Source organism: Rhipicephalus microplus, chromosome 3 (genome assembly GCF_043290135.1).
Source record: "Rhipicephalus microplus isolate Deutch F79 chromosome 3, USDA_Rmic, whole genome shotgun sequence".
Lineage (NCBI taxonomy): Eukaryota > Metazoa > Arthropoda > Arachnida > Ixodida > Ixodidae > Rhipicephalus > Rhipicephalus microplus.
In genome coordinates, this window is record NC_134702.1 from 255,827,289 (window position 1) to 255,851,405 (window position 24,117).

Consider the following 24,117-nt stretch of genomic DNA (forward strand, 5'->3'; position numbering starts at 1 on the left):
CCAACTTATTTTGCGTCATTTGCTTTGTAAAAAAGCAGCCGTAGTTCGATATCACATGAGGAAGTATTACGAGGATTTATATATGGTAGCAGATTTATCGCAGCATGTCTTCAAGACTTCTCACATTGGAGACTGATAAATATTTAATCGTTCAGCGTATTCACACCGTACGCGCCCTGATAATCACGTCTCGGGACCAATCTACACACATCGAAACATTCTCTTACCTTCCTTCACATGTTCCATGGCGTGTTTTGCTTTTTTTATGCAACGTTGTTGAGGTTGTCTCTATATCATTATTTGATTGCCTTTTTGAAAAATTTTGCATCCACCTGACGTTTTTTTCGCTCTTTCATTTTTGTATATACTGTTTTCACTTCGTTAATCTGGAGATCTGAGGTGATGCCACCTGCACTAGTAGATGAAGTGCAAGTGCAGAGACATAGGTGACAAGGGGCGCAACGTTCAAGAGTCATGGCCAAACGACGCGTTCTGAAGCGCCAACAGCAATGAGCAGTAAGCCCTCTTTTTACATTGAAAATGCGTGACCACAGGTTTTACATGTTGCAACCCCGGTTTTTCAACTTGCTGAACGTATAACGCGGCGCAGAGCTTCTCATATGAAATCATTTTTACCGTTGTATAGGTGCTTTATCGCAAATCACTGTGAAGTCACCAGGAATGCAACACCTTGCCTAAAAGAAAACGAACCTGGCTCAAGTTCCAGACCTCTGTACACTTGTTAAAAAACTGTTGATAGACTTATTGCTACACAGACATCGCGTCTTATCGACTTGCTGATTGGATGACGGGATTTGAACTCCATGAATAATATGTTAAAGGGCATGATGTACCCAATATGCACACCGCGAAAAAGAAGTCCCGTATCTGCATGTTACACTGCAAATGACGTCGAAAGACAATAATCTTGCGTCTGGAGAGAGCGAACAAAACGTTCATTTGATGTTCTGCAGAAGAAAATCGGTGAATGGTATTCTGGAGGTGCCACGTTGCCTCGAGCGTGCAGCGGAGGCGAACGAGCGCATCAAGTCACGTCACACGTAAGACTTGAGCGCTATCTGGCAGTTATCTTGGAAAACGAAGCGCGCGGTGTGCGCACCCGTCTCAGGGGTGTTAAGATGTAAAACGCAAGGCGACGGGTAGGTGCCACGACCGTGTCGTCGTAGCAAAGCGTTCGAAACACTTGCCGTTTCATAGCGTTGAATTGTCAGCGCAGCGTGATAAACGCTATGGTCCTTAGAATTACTTATGTATGCCATTTTTTGTATAAAGAGAGACATATAGAATTCAAACGTGTTGTTATTGTGCCTCAAATGTGTGCAATAATTGCTTCTTAATTGAAAATCGCACTAGTATGAACGATGAATCTTGAGCAACGTTGGTGGGTGCTGCGGATGGGGTCGGCCGTTTGGAGTATCGTCTGGTGGTTTTTAGGGTACCGTTAAAGGCGGACAAACAGACAAATGTACGAACAGACAGACCAAAACTTTTGCGTCGAAGGTCTCCAAGAAAGATCATTGTCTTTAATATTGACCTGGAAAGCTACGAGCGCATGTCTTTGGCGTATGCCATGAGTCCCGCCTGGCTTAAAGCAGTTCTAGCACTGTATTTCTTGTTCCCGAATGATAGAGTTAGAGGAGCCAAGGAAAGTATAGGGGATATTAGATGTACTGTATAAAGTGTATTGTAGTTTTTATGATAACGATGTGAAGAAAGTATAGTGGACGAAATCGCCTGCTAAGAAAGAACCTGCAGCAAAGTTCGGATTACGCGCCCGATGCTCCCACCTAAAATCGAGCTACGGCACTGTTCTTCTACTTTGGGGGTTATTTAAGTGTATGCAAACAGTGGAAGGGTTAGTCGGCGCTGACAACGGCCATGAAAGTTGAGTTTAGAGCACTGTTTCCTGCTGGCGCTACGTAGCACGTTATCTTATGCAGTAAAATAAGAACTTCAGCGAGATGTTTATTCATGAGAACTTTGGGTGGCGCTAAAATGCAAACAATGAATCGGCGCGTTTTCCTGTGTCCCTTTTTTTTTCTCTTGAGTAAAGTGCAACAGAAAAGAAGACACAGGACGATGTGTTTCGTACCACACTACGTTATCCTCAACACGATCTTGTTACCAGTGGATAGCTAACCTAGAAAGCCTGTGCGTGCTACCTGAAAGTGGGCTGGAATGAAACCCTCGCTATGAAATAATGAAGACGGCCTCCATTGTTTCTGTTCAACACGGCGTTAGTGAAAGCCAAGAAAAGTGTAAAAGAGGTTAGCTCTACTGTTGTAAATGTATTTGTGGAAAGAATAAAGGGAATGATGCTGCTGGGAGCAAACCTGCAACCTTCCGATGGCAAGCAGCCGGCGGCAAGTGCGCCCCTTTAATGTTTGTCAAGCGCGCGGTACCGGAACGATGCACCACCTCCATGACCTCTGGGAACAAGGGAAAGGAAACCATACCTGTTTCGGGCTTGCAGATCTAGACCAGCCGTCTTAGTGCCGGCGTGACTGGTGATGCGCGGGTCTGTAGAGCTGTCCAAGACCACGGTAGCGGTGAGGACGTCGCCCTTGTGTTCCGAGAATTTCTTGCTTGCGCCACCTGTAAAAGTGAACACAGTTCAAAGCCCCTAAAGTGCCCAGGCAGACGGAGCATTCCATACTTTTGCTATTAGAACACAGGAGTCATAAAAGTAACCACTTGTAGACTGAGAGAAAATGTACACAACTGCTCTGTCAGTTAATTTTGCACCAAAACGTTGAAGAAATAAGTAGAAGGTGTATCGCAACGGTATCAATATTGACAGATAACTACACATAGGAAATCCCCAAGTTAAGCATTGGCATGTCACGTCACAGTGAACAATCAATACTTTATACGAAGCTCTACACGTCATTATTATACACGGATAACCGGAAGCACACATGGACAACCCCAACTCTCACGAAGGGTTTCTTGCTAACGACATAAGGGAAAACGTGCACTGGAATGTGCAAGCAAAACTGGTGAAAGAGAAAACACAACCGGTACATCAACCTCTCATGCGTGAACAATTTGTACTTAGACTGCTTATGATAAAAAACATGTGAATATCTGAACATGTGAGTTTCAAACATCTGCGTTTGAGTTTTAATAATGAAAACAAATAGTTCGTAAGGTTCATCTTTCAGCCACTTTGCGCGAGACAAACAAGAACGAACCAAAAAGTATAAACCAACGAGATCATGTTGAGAAGATGTATTTAAAAAATAGCAGTCATTAGATTGCGCTCATTTACTTACCCTATTTGCTTGGCCATTGTTTGTCTCGCACAAACTGGCAAAAAGATAAATTCGTCCCCGCTAGGCCAGCTGGCAGTTTTAATTTTTAGAGTGGACTTTGCGAACAACGCGACTGGTGAAAAAGTTCAATTTACTTGAACTTGGAATCAGTGGAAACTGCAAAGCAGAAAAACTGTTTGAGGTGCTCCTTTTTTGTGTTTTTAAAACGGATAGAAACATAATCCAAGCAAAGCGTAGGGGACAATATTTGTACTTTTTTTAACTTTATGATATTCACCTGAATTGAAACAACGTTGCAAGTTTGAACCCACACGCTTAGCATTACGCGGAAGGTCCTGTACCACTTGGGTTGCCCCAGCGGCTACTTCCTCGTACACTATTCTGTAGATGCTCGATGACCATATGATGAGGGGAGATAGAGATCTCCTCTGGTAAGATTTGTACCGGTGGGTACAAATATGACAATCAACCCAGTGTTATTGTAATCGGCAGGTGAACTTACAAACGCCCGCTGCCGGAATTCCCGCCCAAAGCCTCAGAGCGACAAAGCGTTCGCAAACACCGTGACATGTTTTTCCGTATTCAGACATATCTACTGTAAAATACCAATCTAAACGGAAATGTGAAGTTATGTAGTAGCACCACTTAGTTTCTTGAATGATGTCTTTGCGAGCTACATATTCAAGCCGGGAAAGAACACATAAACAGAGCGAAGAAATACCCGACGACAGTGATGGGTGGACATCTTTGTTTTCAAGGATAATTTGTCTTTCGAAAGACAGGGGAGCGGGTGCGCGAAAAATTTTGTCGGTTGGAGGTTAAACAAGGTGACCACCCCTGTAGCCACAACATCACTGCTGAGAACAATGACATAACATTGGCGGAAACATATATCAAGTCAGTGTGGCGGAGACCAGGCACGTGACCATAGTGTTTGTAATTTTGTCGGCCGCATGCCAGTGTTTAGCGGAGCGTGATTTTAAGCCACCTGGCTAGCGTTACGCGTTTTTGGCGGGGATATATCAGGCGACTTATGTAGCGTCATCTTATACGCAGTGTTTCTCTTTTTCTCTTATTTGTTCCTCTTCATCTCTTTATTTTGCTCCCAGTTTTTCTATATTATAGGCAGTGTTTTCTTTTTTTTATTTGTTCCTATTCATCTCTTTATTTCTTCCTCAGTTTTTCTATATTTTGTCTTTTTACTTTCTTCCTTTTGATGCCTCTCCTTCCACATTTCTGCACGTTCTCTCTGCCGTCTGATTTATTGCACGTCACACAGGAAAAATCGCGACAGTAGCAGAGCCCTGCTCACATGTTAAAGGGGCCCTAAAACAGGTTTGACGATTTTTTACAAACACAATGGACTGGCAGACCAAGTACCAAGAGTAATTCAGAGACCGATTTGGGCTCTCGGTGTAAACAGAGTAATTTATTACAATGCTTTAAAACTGCCAATCACTCCAGATCATTGCAGATTGCTGAGACTCGGTCACACGCGTTTTAAACCACTCATATACCACGCGACCCGCTCTGCTCCATTGACGTCATCGTTTCTAGGTGATACGATTGGCTGTGGAATGCGTAACGCAGACATTTCTTTTCTACTAAACAGGAACAGATGTCGTTCGTATTTTGAAAAAATACCTTACAGTTGATGTTTGTCGCAAATAAAGAGAGCACGATGGCAGTGTAAAACTTTGGGACTACCGGCACACGGTGGACGTCGTCTTCTTGGATTTCACACGCTCTATGTTGACGTGAGCTGTGCCACCAGTGGGCATCGCGCGGTTGTTGTGACACCATGAATCGTCCTTGCTGCGTTGTGGGCAGCAAGTCCAGCGATTGACGACAAGTGAAGATACGACACCATGTGTCTGGAGAAGGCAGCAGGCGCACCGAGTGGCTGCAGTGCATCGGACTGCCCGCAAAGGATGAGCGGTGGAATTTACGCGTAGGCGGTCGCCACTCTGAGCTGGAAGACTAAGAACGCAATTCCGTTCTTATGCAGCAGTTCTGTATTGATATGAAGAGGCATCCCCTCAAAGCAGACGCACTGCCTTCTTTATTCATTCCCGTTGAAAACGTGATTTCATGGTCGATACAGATCGTGTGACGCACAGAGAGCATGGTTCGCACGTGGGCAGTCAGAAAATTCTCTGTAAACTCGTTATGTATAACTACGACGACTGCGTCTGTTTAATGCATTGTGGTCCACTTGGCAATAATTATATACGCGCTGAAATACTTTCACTGGTTCGCGATTTCAAGAAACGTTTATAAAATGACAGGGTGCTTGTGAATTCAAAACCATATTTTTGAAACGACTGTATGTGTGTATAAGTCATAGCGCCAGCTGACCGGTTAGCCAGTGAAACGGCCGTGAGTGAACAAGGCATGAACAAGGCATGTAGTCATGTTCTTGCATGACACGCATTTTATGATTAGCATGTTTGCACCAGTAGTTTACCTTCGTCATTCAATAAAGTTGCGTAATACCGAATTCAGTATATATTGTGGTGACTTCGACGATCGAGCCGTAGGGGCAATACCCTGAGCGTGGAATTGAAACAAAAAAGAAGAAGAGAAGAAAGAAGACTGGGGCAGCGAGCATGCGTGGCCGGCTTCGATGGTTGTCGGGGCTTTCGACCCCGTGTTCTGGGCGCTCGCCCCGTCGAGCGTGACCAGGACGCAAGCAACATGTCAAGGTGCGGGACATCGACGTAATCTCGAGCCAGCGAGCTACACGAGAAGGTGTGTTTCCACCGTGGACGCTACCGCGACGGACTCAACGCCACGTTGCCCGGAGCTACGGTCACCGCAACGACGGTGCGCGTGAGTGTCGTCTTGAAAACTTGGTGACGTGGTTGTCAAGTGCGTTGAGTGTTAAGATGTAGACTTACGTCTCGCGTGGACAGGAACTTGTTAGTAGACTTTCTATCACCTCGTATCGTCGTGATGTTGTGAGATTTCTTCGTGTGTGTTCTTGTCCTCGTTTAATATAAAGAACGTCTTCATGTTATCAGGTTGCCTTGAGTGCGTCCGATGACCTGGGCCCATTGAGTAAAGCCCCTTACTCACCACAACTGGCGAGCCAGCCAGGATCGGCACTTACCAACTTCCCGCATAAAATCCGTCACGCTCAAGATGCCTGTTAACTTGCAAAGCCTACTGTGTATTGGAGAGGAGGTCGGTTGGTCTTGCTCCGATTAGAGAGAATGTTGCTAGAAGACCTCGAAGAGGAACGCGAGAGGATTGATTTCGAACTGCAGTATATATGCAAAGATGATAATGACTATGAGCGTGTAAGACAGGAAGGAGAGAAGCTACTGTGGGAAATACGCACGGCTATCTCAGACATACGAAAGATTGCAAGACGAGAAGGAGCACGTAATGAGGCTAATGAGGTGGATAGGGTAAAACCTCACCAATACGAGACATATCCCGCTGGTTCACTGACACGCGAAAACGTGAATAATAAAGAACTTGACGTTGTTGCTCCAGATGCACTGTTTGTAACTACAGTTGCGAAGCGGACATGTGGTGACAACACAGTTCGCAGTAATAGAGAGCAAGTTAGTCTTTGCCTTCCTCTGTTAGGACCTGTTAGTGAAACTAACACTGTTGCAAACAGATCTCAGTCCATGACTTCAGAACCGTCAAGTGGTCGCGGTAGCAGGATTGATGTAAAGGAAAGTGCAGCCAGTAACCATGGTACTGTTCACGTGCAGGAATCTTGGGTCCTTTGCGAAAGCACGCCAGCAGAGGGTATGCTAGGCCCGAGTCAGAAAACTACTTTGCCGGCTGAAATGATCGTTCAGAAGCTCAAGTTAAAGGAAGTTCCTGATGACATTCCTGAAATGGAGCTGCAAGGGCATAAAAAAGAACTGAACGCCCAAAGCACTAGAGCCGTTACGAACGCTACGAGCCCGATATATGGCTATTGGTACCACTTCAGAACAGAAGGGCATTCATCCATAGGAAGCTTGCTGTGCTGTGGGTACCACCCAGCCGGATACTCAGGTACAGATTGCATGGTTGAGTACTGGTCGTTGGATTTTAGCAGCATCTACAAGGCTCCGCATTACCCAGAAGCGAGCCGAAATGAAGAACGCTGGTTCTGCGCGAGCACTTGGAAAAAAAAGAATCGGCCGATAAAGCTGGTGCACTGATACGGAACTGACCTGTGCTCCCATTGTATGTATACTTTTGTGATGCCCACTTTCGCCTTTTAGGTATCGTGACATGTCATATGACAACAAAATAGCTGAATCGCTCTCCACTTTTGAGATAGACTCACTTCAAATCTGCGCAAGACATGTTCCTTGGTGAAACGTAGAGAACATATTCAATGTGACATCGGTACCAATGCTGCAAATAATGCGCGTCTATGCCGGTAAATCATTGAGTGTGTATTGAAGTGCTCCCTAAGTGCCAGTGAAACATTTGGACATTCCCAGCCTACAGAATTGGTGCAACTACGTCTCGAACTTGTGCGTCTGAACTTCGACCCGGCAACAGACTATGAACCGTATGAATGTCACCAAACAAAGTGTCTATCTGACACCACCTCTACATCCTTCGCCATTGTCAAGTTGCACGCTCTATGGACTAGTTTAACAGCAGCAGCCAAAGTGCGTGCAACTTTCTGAAACAGGGGGGACAAATGTGGTGACTTCAACGACTGAGCCGTAGGGGCAAAACCCTGAGAGCGGAATTGAAAAAAAAGGAAGAAGAGAAGAAAGAAGACTGGGGCAGCGAGCGTGCATGGCCGGCTTCGATGGTTGTCGGGGCTTTCGACCCCGTGTCCCGGGCGCTCGCCCCGTCGAGCGTGACCTGGACGCCAGCAAGATGTCAGGGTGCGAGACATCGACGTAAGCTCGAGCCAGCGAGCTACACGAGAAGGTGTGTTCCCACTGTGGACGCTACCGCGACAGACTCAACGCCACGTTGCCCGGAGCTAAGGTCCCCGCAACGACGGTGCGCGTGAGTGTCGTCTTTAAAACTTGGTGGCGTGGGTGTTAAGTGCGTTGAGTGTTAAGATGTAGACTTACGTCTCGCGTGGACAGGAACTTGTTAGTAGACTTTCTTTCACCTCCTATCGTCGTGATGTTCTTTGTGAGATTTCTTCGTGTGTGTTCTTGTCCTCGTCCAATATAAAGAACGTCTTTGTGTTATCAGGTTGTCTTGAGTGCCTCCGATGACCTGGGCCCATCGAGTAAAACCCCTTACTCACCACAATATGAAGAAAGCGAAACGACAACGAGCGCATAATTAGCGTGGCATGTAGTCATTTTCTTACATGACACGCATGTCGAAATTATCTTGTTTGCATGAGTAATATGCCTTAAGCATCCGTTCACATCATGTAATACTAAACTTGGTGTATGTGAAGCCAACAAAACGACCTAGAGCGCATCACGAGTCTGGCATGTAGTCACGTTCTGACAGGCATGTCATGATTACCATGTTTGCACCAGTCATATACATTCATAATTCATTCGCGTTACGTATTACGAAGTTTGGTGTATGAAGCTAACAAAATGACTGCGAACGCATAATAAGCGTGGCATGTAGTCATGCTTTAACATAACACGCATGTCATGATTTCCACTTGAGGGCCTGTCACTTATGCTCATCACGCAGTCATGTCATACCATACCAGTTTTATGATATGTCATGTGAACGAAACCATCACAGAAGCAGCAAAACCCTGACATATGAATCATGACATTCATGTCATATATGTCATGTTTTTTTATGTTATGGCTATTCGCTGACGGTTGTCGTACAGTCACCAAACGGCCAGGAGAGCTAAAGGTCGTAGGCGTCCAGATAGATAGATAGATAGATAGATAGATAGATAGATAGATAGATAGATAGATAGATAGATAGATAGATAGATAGATAGATAGATAGATAGATAGATAGATAGATAGATAGATAGATAGATAGATAGAGAGAGATATGGCCCAACTCACAATGTTCGCTAAGAAATGCTTCACATTTCAAATGAAACCATGCTTGTATGCTGGATTTTACTCGTTATTGTGCTTAATATTTCTGAATTCCTGCTCGACCCATCAGATGTTTCGCTACAAATTCCGATCAACCAGATTAATCTTCAACTGTGCTAAGCACGTGTATCCAGGGAAACATCATTTACGAGGTCCCATTAAAGAGGAAACTTAATTTACGTTTCATAAGAAGTAAAAACAATGCTTTGACACACTTTTCAATTGAATGACAGCTGACGAATAATGAAAGCATTAGCCAGGGTCACACATTTCAGTAAGTTGACATTCTTGTCAAAGTTGTCAAGGATGGCAAGTTTAGAGAATTGAAACATAATTGCTCACCCACTCTTGATCAGCTGACACGTGAGAAAGAGTATACCTGTGGGTTTTTAGCACTCACTAGCGAAAAAAAATGATTAACCAGTGGACAGCGCTCACAATACACTGCACATGCGCACACAATAGGGACATATGGAACACGAGTAGACTAGACAACTAAGCTATGCTGGAAGTCACGGCAGCAATGGAAAACTGGGCAATGAGTGTTCACTTCGTCAAAATTTGTATAACCAACATTTCTACGAAGGGTATTCATAAAGTACCAATCGTTATGTAATCTTTCAAAAATTGCGCGTCAGACTAAAAAGTTATATGTACAGCACAATCTGTTATTTGTCCGCAATAGTACTGAAGTGATTGTTTTGACAAAGTAGTCATCAGCCTGTCAGGGAGCGCAGACGACAACGACACTCCCCCCTGTTTTGAGGTGCGCGTTTCATTTACGCTTTAGCATGAAAAAAAAATCAACGACTTCGCCATTTTATGGGTAGTTGTGCATAGTTTATGGACCAACTTTGAGAAGTGAAACAAGTTTTATGTGGTTTGACAAGGTCGTTTTCAGCCCAGATCATGGCATTGTGCACTGGCCTACGACAAGGGTACCCTTTGTGTCAAGCTCAAGTCTTTTTCTTCTCATAGTGACCATTCAATATTCCTCAACATAGTACCGGATGACAAAGCATGAGCCGTAGTCCTGAAATGCCTTTAATAGTGAAGATCTACTAATTAGGCAGACACTTTCAAAGAAAGTGTAGACTTCTATGAATGATAGAAAACAATCATGAGAGGTGCAAGCATGATAGATACGTGCGTAAATGGAAAACAAATGATAAGTGGCTGCAAGCAGTGCTTGATCCAAACAAAGAGTAAATTGAGGGACGACAAAAAAACTCGGTTTTAGGCTAGCAGTTGGACAGAACGAATGCTCACTTGGGAAGTCTCGCCAGGTTCTTTGCTTTCGTACGTAACTCAAACCAAAGGTGACACGATAAGTACTCTACTGAGAACTGCTTCTACACTTTCCCATCCTGTTAGAATATTCTCACAGTTCACGGTGACAGCAATGTTGTCGTTTGAAGAATTGCTGTTCTAAAGGTTGAACAGTAGAGGTGCCTCAGACAGGCTGGCCGACGATTGGATAGGAGGACCTATCTTCGGCCAAGGCATCTTGTCATCATTGGCATGTTAGTTTTAAGAGGGTGAATAGGGACGTCATCTTCTGGTGGTGGTGCGTGTCCCTGATGACAATCGCCGTCTTGAAAGAGAAAAACTATACAGCAGAGGAGTGCTCCTCGCTTCATTTCAAGGTAAAAATGTTCTTGGAGGATGTGTAAGTTCATGTTCTGATGCCAGCTTGAAAGCCTGCGGTGTATCGTGATGTGATAGTGCAACTGACGTCATCGTGTCTACTCGACACGAGCCCTTGCCTTTCCCTTTCAAGTGTTAGTATGGCTTTATGAGTAAGCACAATAAATCACTCAGCAGTCTCTCACCCGTCAGCATCCCAGCCTCGCCAATGATACGTACACGCCCATAACGCACGGAATGATAAAAACGGGGTGTGAGCTTTTTTGCGAACAGTCGACGTCCTTGGCAACGTGTCGACGTCACTAGTAGCACCAAAACCACGAGTAGTGCGGTTGATTGATTGATATTTGGGGTTTAACGTCCCAAAACTACCACAAGATTACGAGAGACGCCGTAGTGGAAGGCTCCGGAAATTTCGACCACCTGGGGTTCTTTACCAAGCACCCAAATCTGAGCACACGGACTTACAGCGTTTTCACTTCCATAGAAAATGCAGCTGCCACCGCCGGGATTCGATTCCGCGACCTGCTGGTGAGTAACGCTGTTAAAAGCAATTACGATGCCAAAACTAGAGCTCATTGTCGCAGTCATAGGAACAAGGTTGATGAAGTATACACAGGTGTCGTGTGGTGGGATGTTTACTCATTGTGTCATCTGTAATGACTCTAGATTAGTGCTGAGTTGGATGCGTGACAAGCAGGGTGTGTTCGGCTAATTTGTCGGGAATATAGTGACAGAGTTGGTAGACACCACTGCACTAGATGTATCGTGATACTGCCCAGGTGAGCCCAATCCTGTCAACTTATTAACTCGCGGGATATCTGTACAAACCTTCCGTGAGAACAGTGCCTGGTGGAAGGATTTTAGATGGCTGTATCATAGAATACCGACCTGGCGTTCAGAACGAAAATAATTTCCTACTTCTGGCAAACACGTAATGCCAACGTGCCAAGTGACAACCGTTATTCTACACACAGAACAGTCCCAATATGGCCCGCACACTTTCTCGTTGGACGTTTCTTCATTGCTTCTTCAGGGCCACCTTGTTCCGAATATAAAGCTATATGCACCCTAACAACAACGAGTGACCTTGCTTAAAGTTGAAGAATCGTCAAAAGCTGCTTTACCGCCTGTGGATACGATGTAGAATGGAATACCTGCTGGAGCTGCACGCTTGTCATCTGTATGCAACGCCTACAAGCAAGAACATAGAAGTGGAAGACGGCGTTCTTGTAGAGCAGTCATGTGTTTCAAGGTGCATCTGGGCGTTTGGCCGTGTGGTAGAAGTTCCCGGTAAAGACAGTGTCGTACGAGCCTGTAGAGTCAAGATAAAGTAGGCAACACTGTGCGGTGACCAGAACAGAAACTCTCGAAGCTCGAGATATCCTGCAACGCATTGCAGGGGGAGTACAAAGAAAATGAATAAACGTGGGCAACCTGAGTATGTGAGTGAAGGCAAGAATGTTGAGGATGCTAAGGGCAATGTGCCCCCGTGTCCGATTTCTGCACTTACCGCATGGCTTTTTTACACCTACATATTCAATCAATGCCGACAAACCAAAACGCTCAAATGGGACTTGCTGATTGTATACGAGCGCGGTCGTCGAAACCCGCGCAAAAAAATAAATATGGACCATCTTCCCGAAGGAAACTCTGATGATATGTGAAGCAGAAGCAGTGCGCACGGCTTTGACCTGGTTGAAGCGGGTGTCGATGCGAGTGCTGGAAGAATAGTTTATGCGAAACTTGGTGTAGCGTTTACGCGAGTAAATGTTCGTTTGAAACGCTCAGACACGGGAGGCGGGATGCATCGAAGACGCTTGCACTTGGCTTCCTTGACTCGCGTCTCGTCGGTGTTATCCGCGCGCCATCTGTATTTTCGAACGCGATTGGTGTTCTTAACTCACACCTCGTCGGTTTCGCTGGTATTTAATTGGCGACGCTTGCGTTCGACTTCCCTGGCTCGCGCCTTGTCGGTGTTCACGTCACCATTCGCGAATGCGATCGGCTTCGTTAAACCTCGCAACGCTGGTAACAGCCGGAAAAGGTACGCGCACATTAACGGAAAGCATGCTGCGACGGCGCCCCGCCCGTCGTCAGAATCACGCGGCAAGCAGCGGCGCACTGTTCAGATTGTCGGCGCCGCGAGATTCTCGAGACGCGAGCAGAGCGCGCAGCCGCCGACTTGCGGCTTATTCTTGTCAACAGATGGAGAGAGGTAGTGCGGGTGAGATGATGCCCACGTGAAGATTGGACTCGAACGTGTTGAGTGGTGGAGAGAGTGAAGCGAGGGAGAGCCGACACGCGGCAAGCGCTTGGTAGGCGACGGAGAGAGACGTCACCGAGCACTGCTAAGAGGGCGTAAGGTACTTGGCACCACTTCAACACCTGTGGCGAGGGAAGCAGTTTGGACGGAGGGACAGCGTTACGCAGGCTATTCGAAAGGCTGCTTCACATGTAAAAAGACAGGAGCAGCAAGAACGGCGGGAAAAAGAAATTGGAGGCGGGCACACCACTAACAAAAGACGCTAGTTAGGAGCCGGCCAACAGTCATTTCATTTCTAGTCATTTCATCATTCCAGTTATTTCAACAGTCATTTCATCCTTAAAGGCCCGAGGGCATTACTTGAGGGTCACCCCCGAAGAGGGGACCAAACCAGTCCCGGAAGCGTGTTTCCGTAACATATCCCAAGAGATGTATAGGGGAAAGGTAGTCACGTGATATAAACACGCTTCCGGACTTTTTGTCCGTCTTTTTAAGCAAGATGGCGGAGCGCGTAGACGGTAATTTTGCAAGACGCCGGTGAAGCTCGTAGAAGCTGTACGCCTTAGACATTACGCCGAAATCTGTGGCATTTTCGCTGACAGTGTCGCTGAAAGAGTTGTGTTCTTAGGCAGTAGGTGCACTCCGATTTTTTATTTAATATGCATTGGTTTGGGCAGCCGGCGAAGAAGACGTGCCACTTGTACTTCGGATGTCAGCTGTTATAAAGTAGGTGGGTTGTATCACCGGAGGAATTAGCGCTGTGGTCTTCTGTTTCACGCGTAAACCAAGGGGACGAACTTGTGTTAATGTTAGCCGTTTGTGACGGGGAGCTCATTCTCATGGCACCATGCGTTTGCCCAAGGGTCCTTTACCATCTTATTTCTCTTTATATCACGCGATGCACTGCCAGCTTGCGCGCTGTTAACGGGAACAGTGCTCAAGAAACTTGTGTAGCAAAGCGGTTTGAGCCTAGGCGTTCCCCAGATACAAGTTCACATTTAGAGACACTGAAATGCGATTAGCGTGGGCTTTGCCACATTAAAAAGTAGATAGCGTTGTTGTCCCCCCCTGACTGATGGGTAAACTAAAGTTCTAAAATGTTTTGGACTGCTTTGAAAAAAATAAAATATGAAGCAGGAAACGGTACATGCCATCTCAATGCATATCTCTGTCATGTTAAGTGAAACATGCAGTGCAAGTAGTAGAGTCCACTGTTGTCCATGCAACCTGAATATTGAAAAAAAGTGTATTGTGAAACAAAACGTGGCTACTGTGTTCCGAAACATAGTTGTACACTACAGCCACACGTGGTATTTGCAGACACAGTTATTGTTATTATTGTGCTCATTTTTTTTACTGTCACTGAACATAGTATACACAAAAGTGTTGTTGATAGAGAAATTGACAAATGAACTATGATAAATTTGCTGAGCAAGAAAATAGAACTAAGAAAACTAGTGATAGATTACACAGTATAAAAAGACACACAAAAGGAGACAGACATATTCACTCGTTAAAGAATAAAATGCTTTATACGTAATGCACTTCTGAAAATGAAACAATGTGTGAGTCATAGCACTTGTATGTCTCCTTTAGTCTGTTTCCCTTTGTGTCATTAATCACTTGACTGTGTGTCAAAACCGACTAGTCCGCAAACCCATTAACTGTAAATAGGTTTCCTAGACAGGGACATGTTTTGAAATAAATGACAATGTGGAAGAAGGAGGAGGAGGAGGAGGAGGAGGAGGAGGAAGGGAAGAAATAGAAGGCAGGGAGGTAAACCAGACGCACGTTCGGTTTGCTACCCTGCACTGGGGGAAGGGGTGAGGGGATTAAAGGAGAAGAGAGAAAGAAGTGAAGGGCAACGTGTGTGTAGATGTGACCTTGTCCATTGCACGCTTATAAGCGGTCGTGTAGTCCGGTCGTCTTTACAAAACTTAGCAATGCCCGCGTCGCTTTGCTGGCCAGCGACGCGTAGAGCCATGAGCCAAGTATCTTCTCTTCGGAAAAAGGTATACTGTTTTGTGTCTCTAACGTTTCGCGTAGCAAGTTGCGTTCGCTCGCAAAACGTTCACATGAACACAGTAGATGTTCTATTGTCTCGTCAGTGTCGCACGATTCACATCGGGAGCTATCCGCCATTCCTATGCGAAAAGAGTACGCCTTTGTAAAAGCTACTCCTAACCACAGGCGGCACAGTAAAGTTGCATCCTGGCGGGAGAGGTCCGATAGAACTTTAAGCTTTCTCGATGGGTCCAATTTGTGTAGGCGGCGGTTCCTGACACTGGGGTCACTCAGCCAAGTTTCCGACATGGTGTTAGCGAACGAGTGAAGAAGAGCACTTCACAATGCATGTTATCTAAGAGAGACATAATGTCATGAACACATTACAATGAGACTGCTGCTCTCAATTCAACATACGATGCAGCAGCCTAACTTAGATGATTTTTTATTGGAAACAGAATTAAAACACCGCAATATGTGAAGTGGTGTTAAATTTTGGAAGCAAATTGTGTGTACTAATACCTTGCACAGATGCCACGAAATTGCACCCGAAAGCCATTATCAGAAAGATATGTGCTCCTACGCTTTGCTCAAGCCCCGCTGTGGTGGTTCTAATGGCTAAGGTACTCGGATGCTGACCCGCCGGTCACGGGATCGAATCCCGGCTGTGGCGGCTGCATTTCCGAGGAAGGCTAAAATGCTGTAGCCCCGTGTGCCCAGATTTAGGTGCAGGTTTAAAAAGCCCAGGTGGTTGAAATATCTGGAGCACTCCGCTATGGCGTCTCTCATTATCATATTGTGGTTTTTGGACGTTAAACCCCACACATCAGTCATTCAATCGTCCAGGTTATGCGAATCCACCGTCCACTCAATGGAGCTTTCTTTACTGTACGTCACACCCCTTAGTTAGTTTTAACCTTTCTCGCACTGATTTTTCGCACAATATGGTATTCAGCAAGCACGAACTCGCCCTCAAAATTGTTCTTGAACATTAGTGTTGTCTTAGAGGTAGCACTGGGCTTACGATCCCACCTGGTAGGCACAGACTTGAGCCCCAACAGCTGATTTATTTATTGATTTGCTTGTTGTTTTTTACTTAGTCATCTCGAACATACTGCCGCTCTTGGACAGCACTGAATTTAAAACGATTTAAAAATAAATGAAAGAACATGTGAATAAATCTGAGAAATTACTATATACGGAACCGTAGTGCTGCATGCGACTGAACTTGGCACTGCACAAGGCAAACTAATTGTTGAACCACATAGTTAATCGAAAGCAAGCAAATAACGCAATTACGCAGCTGTTTGATCATAAACAACGTAAAAAGGTATGTGCAGAGAAATCACAGCAAGCAGTGTGAGGTTACATGTGAAAAGTTTACATATGCGGCATCTTAATGTCCTCGCGCATGACAAGTAAGGACTAAAAATCATGGCTACCTAAAACCAACAGAAAATAATAACTGTATATCAAAGGTGCATGAAAAATGTACAGAAGGCCTTAAACAAATTAATATTGTCACGCACCAAGAGCCGTAGAGACAAGACAAGAACACCAGGGCAGAAAGGCACGAGCGAGTATCTTTGAACGAAGCGCTGACACACACTTATACTTTGTTCTCTTCCCCCTTTTCGGCTGGCTAGTGCTTGGTGGCTCATAATTCCTCGTGACACTATTCCCCCTCCAATTAGAGCATCGACTGAATGCTAATACACAAGAAGACACAAGCGCCCACATGGAAAAGAAAGAAAGAAACGATTCTTACAGTGCACAGGGCATATGCAGAAGCAGAAAAAAAATGTTGTCTGTGGTTGGTCATAAGGAAGAAAATTAACGCAGTTCACAGTTTGTTAGAGACCCAACGGACAACGTCAAAAAAATGGCCCCGTATCTTCATGTTACACTGCAAAAGTCGTCGAAAGACGATAGTCTTGCGTCTGCAGAGAGTGGACAAAACGTTTATTTGATGTTCTGCTCAAGAAAATTGGTGACTGGTATTGTGGAGGAGCTGCGTTGCCTCGAGCGTGCAGTGGAGGCGAACGAGTGCATCAAGTCATGTCACGCGTGACATATGAGCGCTATCTAGCATTTATCTTGGAAATCCAAGCGCGCACACCCTGTGCGCCCGTCTCGGAGGTGACAAAGAGTAGAACGCAAGGCGACGGGTAGGTGCCACCACCATGTCGCCTGAGCGAAGCGTGGGAAACACTGGCCTTTTCGTGCAAGCATTGCCTGGTCAGCGCAACGTGATAAACGCTACGGTCCTTATAATTACTTATGTATGCTTTTTCTAGTAAGAGACACGCATACAAGATATTGACGTGTTGTTATGGTGCCTCAGATATGCGCAATAATTACTTTTTAATTGACAATCACACAGGTATGAACACTGAACCATGAGCAATATTGGTGGGCGCTGCGGTTGGGTTCGGCCATTCGGATTATTGTTTAACCACTTTGGTGCCGTTTAGGGTACATTTAAGGGCGGACAAGAACGCAAATGTACAGACAGACAGACAGACGGACCAAAATTTTTGTGTCGAAGGCCCCCAAGGAAGACTATCGTGTTAAAAAAAAATGTTTGCTGCCCAAGTGCAATAAGGCGAGTATCACCGCGTAAAATAAGGTTTTAGGCGGACGACATGTACAATTTCTGTTCGTGCTGAGTGGCGCTGAAACATTGCCGAGCCTCCGTCTGGAATAACTTCATAGTGGACCTCGTTCAACTGTCGTAATACTTTGTAGGGTCCGATGTACTTGCTAAGGAGTTTCTCGCTCAGACCTCGTCGCCTAATAGGAGTCATAACCCACACATGGTCGTCCGGTTTATAGGTGACTTGTCGATGGTGGATATTGTACCTTCGGGCGTCTGCACATTGCTGCAATCGTAGGTGCACGTGAGCTAGTTGACGTGGTTCCTCTGCACGCTGAATGTAATCCTCGACGTGAGGAGGTAACAGCTCATGCTAGTCAATGTCACAAATAATCATGGCGTCTAGCATGGTTTGCACGTCCCGACCGTAAACAAAGCGGAAGGGTGCGAACATTGCCGTTTCCTGGGTTGAGGTGTTTGTATGCAAACGTTACGTATGGCAGGATCTCATCCAACGTTTTATGCTGCACATCCACGCACATAGAAATCATGTTCGCCAGCATTTTGTTTAGCCTTTCTGTCAGGCAGTTACTCTGGGGGTGGTATGCGGTTATCTATCGGTGGCTCATGTAAGTGAGCTTGAAAATGTCGTCGAACAGTTTTGCCGTAAACGCTGTCCCTCGGTCAGTAATGATGAATAACGGGGTGCTCTAACGAAGCCTAACGTTGTGCATGAAAAACTGGGTGACTTTAGATGCTTTACCACGTGGCAGTGGCTTCGTCTCCGCGTAACGCGTCAAGTAATCAGTTGCGGCGATGATTAACTTGTTTCCGGAGTGAGACAAAGGAAACAGTCCAAGAAGGTCCATGTCAACCCAATCAAACGGCGTACGCTGTGGGTCGATGGGTTCTAGGAGGCTTGCAAGCTTTACAGGTGGTGACTTGTGACACTGACATTCGCCGCATCCTTTCACGTAGCGTTTGACACAAGCTGCGAGTTTAGGCCAGAAATATAGCTGTCGTACCCGGTCGAGCATCCGTGAGTATCCCAGATGGCCGGATGTCGGCTCATCGGGGCAGGCTATAGGATGTCATCACGAAGGTCTTGAGGAACGACTAGCACATGAGATCTGCTGCTGACACCGGTGTTTTTTGTATAATATGCCGTATAGTAAGCAAAATGACGGCAACGTACGTGAAAGTGGACGAAAAATAGATGCGGTGCTACCTTCTAAATGATCGATGATGGGCCTTAACTCGGGGTCTCCTCATTGCTTACTAAGCAGGTTCGCCCTACTGAGTGTGCCCAGGAAAAAACTGTCGTGTTGTACAGCTGTAGGGTCGCTTTTCAGAGGTGCTCGTGATAGCGTGTCGGTGTCTTCATGCTTTCTACCCGACTTGTATATGATGGTGACATCGAACTCCTCAAGTCTCATACTCCATCGTGCTAATCGCCCAGAGGGGTCTCGGTGTTTAGCCAGCCAACATAAAGCGTGCTGATCAGTCACAACTTTAAATGTGCGCCTGTAGATATAAGGCCTCGCGGTAATATTCCTCGCGGTAATATGGGCGTAATCGCCCATATTACCGCGAGGAACTCCTTCTCTGAGGTTGAATAGTTGGTCTCGGCGCGTGACTGAGTGCGGATCGCGTAGGCAATTACACGTTGGTCTTATCTTGTGTTCACACTAAAATAGCTCCAAGAACAATGATTCTTGCGTCAGTGCACACCTCTGTGTCATCACCCTCATCGAAATGACAATAGATGTTGCAGAAAGACAATCGATGTTGCAGTTCCACAAAGGCAGCAGCTTGTTCGTCAGTCCACAGAAATGGGGCGTCGTCACGCGTAAGTCTGATAAGCGGCTTTGCAATCATAGAGAAGTAATGAATAGAGCGTCGATAGTATGCGCAGAGCCCCAGAAATTGTTGAAGATTTCTCTTGTTTGTCGGAGCTGGAAAAGTGGCCCCAGCGGCAGTCTTCTAAGGATCGCACCAAACACTTACAGCGCCCACAACGTGAACCGGAAAGTTCACTCATTTGTAGCCAAAATGGCACTTCTCAGGCTTGAGGGTCAGGTCAGCGGATTGTATAGCTTCAAGAACACTCTGTAGGCGACGAAGGTGTCCGTCAAGCATTTTTGAAAACAAAAACGAAACAACAACGATATGACTGAGATAGACGAGGACGTTTCCGCTTGAGGTAAGCAAGAACGGTGTCCATCATTCATTGGACTGTGGCCGGAGTAGAACGTAGGGTCAATGGAAGCACTTGTAATTCATACAGACTGCCAGGAGTAACAAAAGCAGTTCTTTCACGGTCCTGTTCATCGACTTCAATTTGCCAATAACCACTTTTGAGGTCAATTGAGTAAAAATACTTTGCTCGCCTCCGCCTGTCAAGAGAATCGTCCGCTCGAGGCAACAGGTACACGTCTCTCTTTGAGACGTCATTCAGCTTCCGGTTATCAACCCAAAAGCAAAATGTACAATCCTTCTTCTTTACAATGACGAATGGCAATGACCATAGGCACCTTGATGGCTGTATAACACTGTTTTGAAGCATTTACTTCACTTGCATTTGAATTGCGTGTCGTTCGGTTGATGAAATGTGGAAAGGCTGCTGCCGTATAGGGTGCGCGCCGCCATAGGTGATAATACGGTGTTTGGTAATCAACGTCTGATGGATTCTCGACGAACGTGCAAAGCAGGCGTGAAATTCTATCAACAGGTCGTTGAGCCTTCGTTTGTTTTCGTCAGAAAGCATTGGATTTACGTCGACACACTGGAGAGGTGCTTCGGCATTATCGGTCATCTCGGAAGCAAAACACTTATTCACATTGGTTACTGGGTGGACATAGGCGATGACAGTACCAGTGAAAAGGTGTTGGCGCTCGTAGCTGAAGTTTGTAATAGGACCCTCAGAATTGCCGGCCTGGAGGTCGACTAGGCTTCGCGCTACGCAGACACCTTGGGAAAAAAGTAGGGATCGATTTCTCTCCGCGACGATCTAACCGTGTGCTAATTAATTACACGCCACTTCAACCATAACACTTGAGCGCAGTGATATCATCACATCATCGTCAATTACACGCCGACATACTCGATCGTGTCTGGGATCATGCTCTGGTGTGGCGCTTTTTGTTGAGAACGTGACGAGGCGTTGTCGAATGTCGATGATAGCAACGTGCTCCCTCAAGAAGTCAATGCCAATGATCAGGTTTTGAGAATACTGACGGAGAACGCTCAAGCTGAGAACAAAGGTATAAGCGCGAATCTGCATTCGTGCCGTGCAAACACCGAGTGGCATGACTGGCGTCACTTTCTTCAGGAGGGCGGCCTGTTTTTCACTTATTATAGAAAAATTCGCACTCGTGTCTACTAAAGCACTGACTTTGCGACGGTCGAGCAGCACTGGAATGTCTAATGAAATCTTTGCGGAACCAGCTGGTGTCGTCGTCGTCTGGGAATCGTGGGTTTGCAGAAGCGTCAGTGTGAGGCCTTGTGCTTCGGTCCAGTATGAGCGGCCTCGCCCCCGAAGGTCACTGTGGTTAGTTTTCCCGGCGTGAGCTGGGTTACCAACCCTGCGCCATGCTCGAACAGGTACGGCGATTAGGAGAAAATCACCGTGGTGATGGGGAGCGTGGCTGGTGCAAGGATGACGAAGTTCCGCGCTTCTGAACCACATAAGCTTCAATTTTAGGGGGCCGCTGGCCGAATTTGGGTGGCAGTGAGTTTGTCGAAAGTCCGGTAGTCCAAGTTGTCGGCAAGAGCACTGTCGGTACAGATGCCCAGCTTCGCCACAGTGGAAGCAGAGAGAACGTCAATCTGGCGCACACGAGACGTCTGATTTCCGCGAGTTCAGGCGAGATGCGCTGTAATAATTGGCCGTTTCGACCATCTGCAGCATGGCTGGGGCCACGGTGGGATGCGGAATTGCAAGTGTACAAGGTTTCCGCATATCTTGAGCATACGACATGCGGGCGAAGTCACTGGGTGGTTGATAATTCCGCATAAAAGGCGGTTCTCTTAAAAGGGTACTGACACTAAACTTCGGGACCGAGATAGCCTGCGGGATCAATTCTCGTGAACATTCGTATATCATCTTCAAGATATCAACAGAGAATGTAGCTTGGAAGGAATTTAAATTATTTTGAAGTTTGCTTGAGCGACCGAGTCCATAGCGCTATAGACACTCTAGGAGGTGACTTCGACGTGACCCCCTACTTCCCTCACGTCACCACGCTGCGGTCAACAAAACAAGTTATCATGACGTCATAGCCACCATTTTTCTTTTGCCGCGTCAGTTTCCGAAGTCTATATTTCTCGGCGGCTGTTCACGAGTGCGTGGCTATGGCCCACGCTTAGAAAGTTTCGTGTTTGGCGACATTCCAGTGCAGTTTCCTATTCGAAAGTAATTCTTGATGTGGATCGTGCGGAAGCGCTTTAATGTTCTGTGTGCTGACGTGGTCAAGAGTTGCACAAGTTGGGTGGTGACAGCTGCACCCAGTTTTTGGAGCTCTCTAAAACCGAAACTGAAACTGATCGATAATGAGGGGCCTGTAATTAATTATGTACCGCGTGCGGTGGGAAACATTGTGTCGCGTCATGACTAACAGCCCTACAGCAACGCATTGCAACAGAAAAACACGAGGCTAAATTTTTTGTGTCAGTACTCCTTTTGGGCATGCTGAACTTCACCTCGGACAACGCTGGAAAACAAGGAGATCTGGAGATCTGGAGATCTGGAGCAGAAAAAAAAAACTCATTTTTGAGCAGCAAATCAGTCTTTCTTTTTACACTTGACAATCGCACATTTTTTAACACAACTTTTAGGTTTCTAAACACGAGTAGTTTACCGTATTTATAAATAGGTATATGCATGCTCACCTGTATATACTGTCGAAAAAATTGAAATTAACCCACGCTTCTAGGTTTCTGGCTGCCAGCCCTAGATTTATGTATAGTCTTGACATCAGGCTTCTTGACATTTTCTTGTGATACACATTCCATTCGCTAATAAGAACGACTTTCCCTTATGCTTCCATATGCATAAATTTTCCACGCATACTACGTTTACTATCAGAACCAACTAGCCATGTGATGACGCCTGTGCATTCAATGCAACCTAGGCATATGAGTTACATGGAGTAGTAGGTGCTGTCGTAATTTATGGACAGACTCATTAGCTTTTGGTTCTTTTGCACTTAATGAAGAGTTGGTATATTGCAAATTCTCACAATATGCAACATTAAATTCGCTAGAATGAAAGGCTAGGCTTTGCATTTTATTTAGACAGGTTTTTGGTTAACTTGCACTCATACCAAAGAAGCGGCATCATTATACAAGGGTTGTATTTCCCTAAGCTACAGCAGCGAAATCTTCTGTCCACTGCAGTGTCTGACATTGTTTATATATCCGGTCCATAGTATGATAAATAAAACTTCAGTGACCTGCGTAAATTTGATAGAAGTCAGAAGAGATAGCAATCTAGAATCTTATAAAATTACTCAACGCACGCGACATGTTCTGATTACATATACGTACTTCTTTCTGTAGTTAATGGAATCATACCTCACATAACAGAATGGCGTCTCGCAAAAACTTGTAATTCTGCACATGTTTTCTTTTCGCTACTTTTTAGTGTCCTGCCCAACATGTAGCTTGACCAAGATGAACCCACACCAAGTAGCCAAAATTTTTACTCTGCTTACTCATAATTAGCAGCACTTTCAATGGGCTTGGTGACGCTGCCAGGCCCACTACTATGCTAAATTCTGTGCTCTTATGTGCACAGGTTGGTGCGAAATATCAATATGCAAAGTGTTTTGCGACAAGCTATGCATGCCTTGTGGTTTTGCGGAGCTTTGCCTGGTTGTGGTCATGTTTTAAAGCTGTGTATTGCATAACTTTGTTATTGTTAAATATGAAGCGTGATGAAGAAAACCTAGGCCATAGCAGCGATTTTTCGCAGAAGATCCTAAACACTGCCACAAAAATTAAGGTTTTGCATAAAATCTCGGAATGAATTGGAATGAAGAGTGTCCAAACACACCTGTCTCTCATCCAGAATACACTTGCGCCGCTTAATGACTGCTAATAAAAGGATGAAAAGTGTGCCGCAATAGTGAATAGTGTTCAAGAACAAGTTGCAAAATTAAATGGCAAAATGGATGACTTGGAAAACAGAAGCCATCGTAACAACATTTTAATACTTGGTATTCAAGGAAACTCATACGTCGTGAAGGATACATATTTGATGAAAACAAAAGTAATGACCGCGGAACGTGTCCA

General features: G+C 45.6%; 1 protein-coding gene across 1 annotated transcript in view; it reads right to left on the reverse strand.

The window, feature by feature from the left end:
* The window catches only part of LOC142803193 (uncharacterized), a 162,019-nt gene that overhangs the window by 93,285 nt on the left and 44,617 nt on the right, over positions 1-24,117 (reverse strand). Inside the window, exon 3 of the mRNA XM_075888286.1 lies at positions 2,478-2,616. Within this exon, the coding sequence (XP_075744401.1) occupies positions 2,478-2,616 (139 nt within the window). The remainder of the gene's footprint in view (positions 1-2,477; positions 2,617-24,117) is intronic.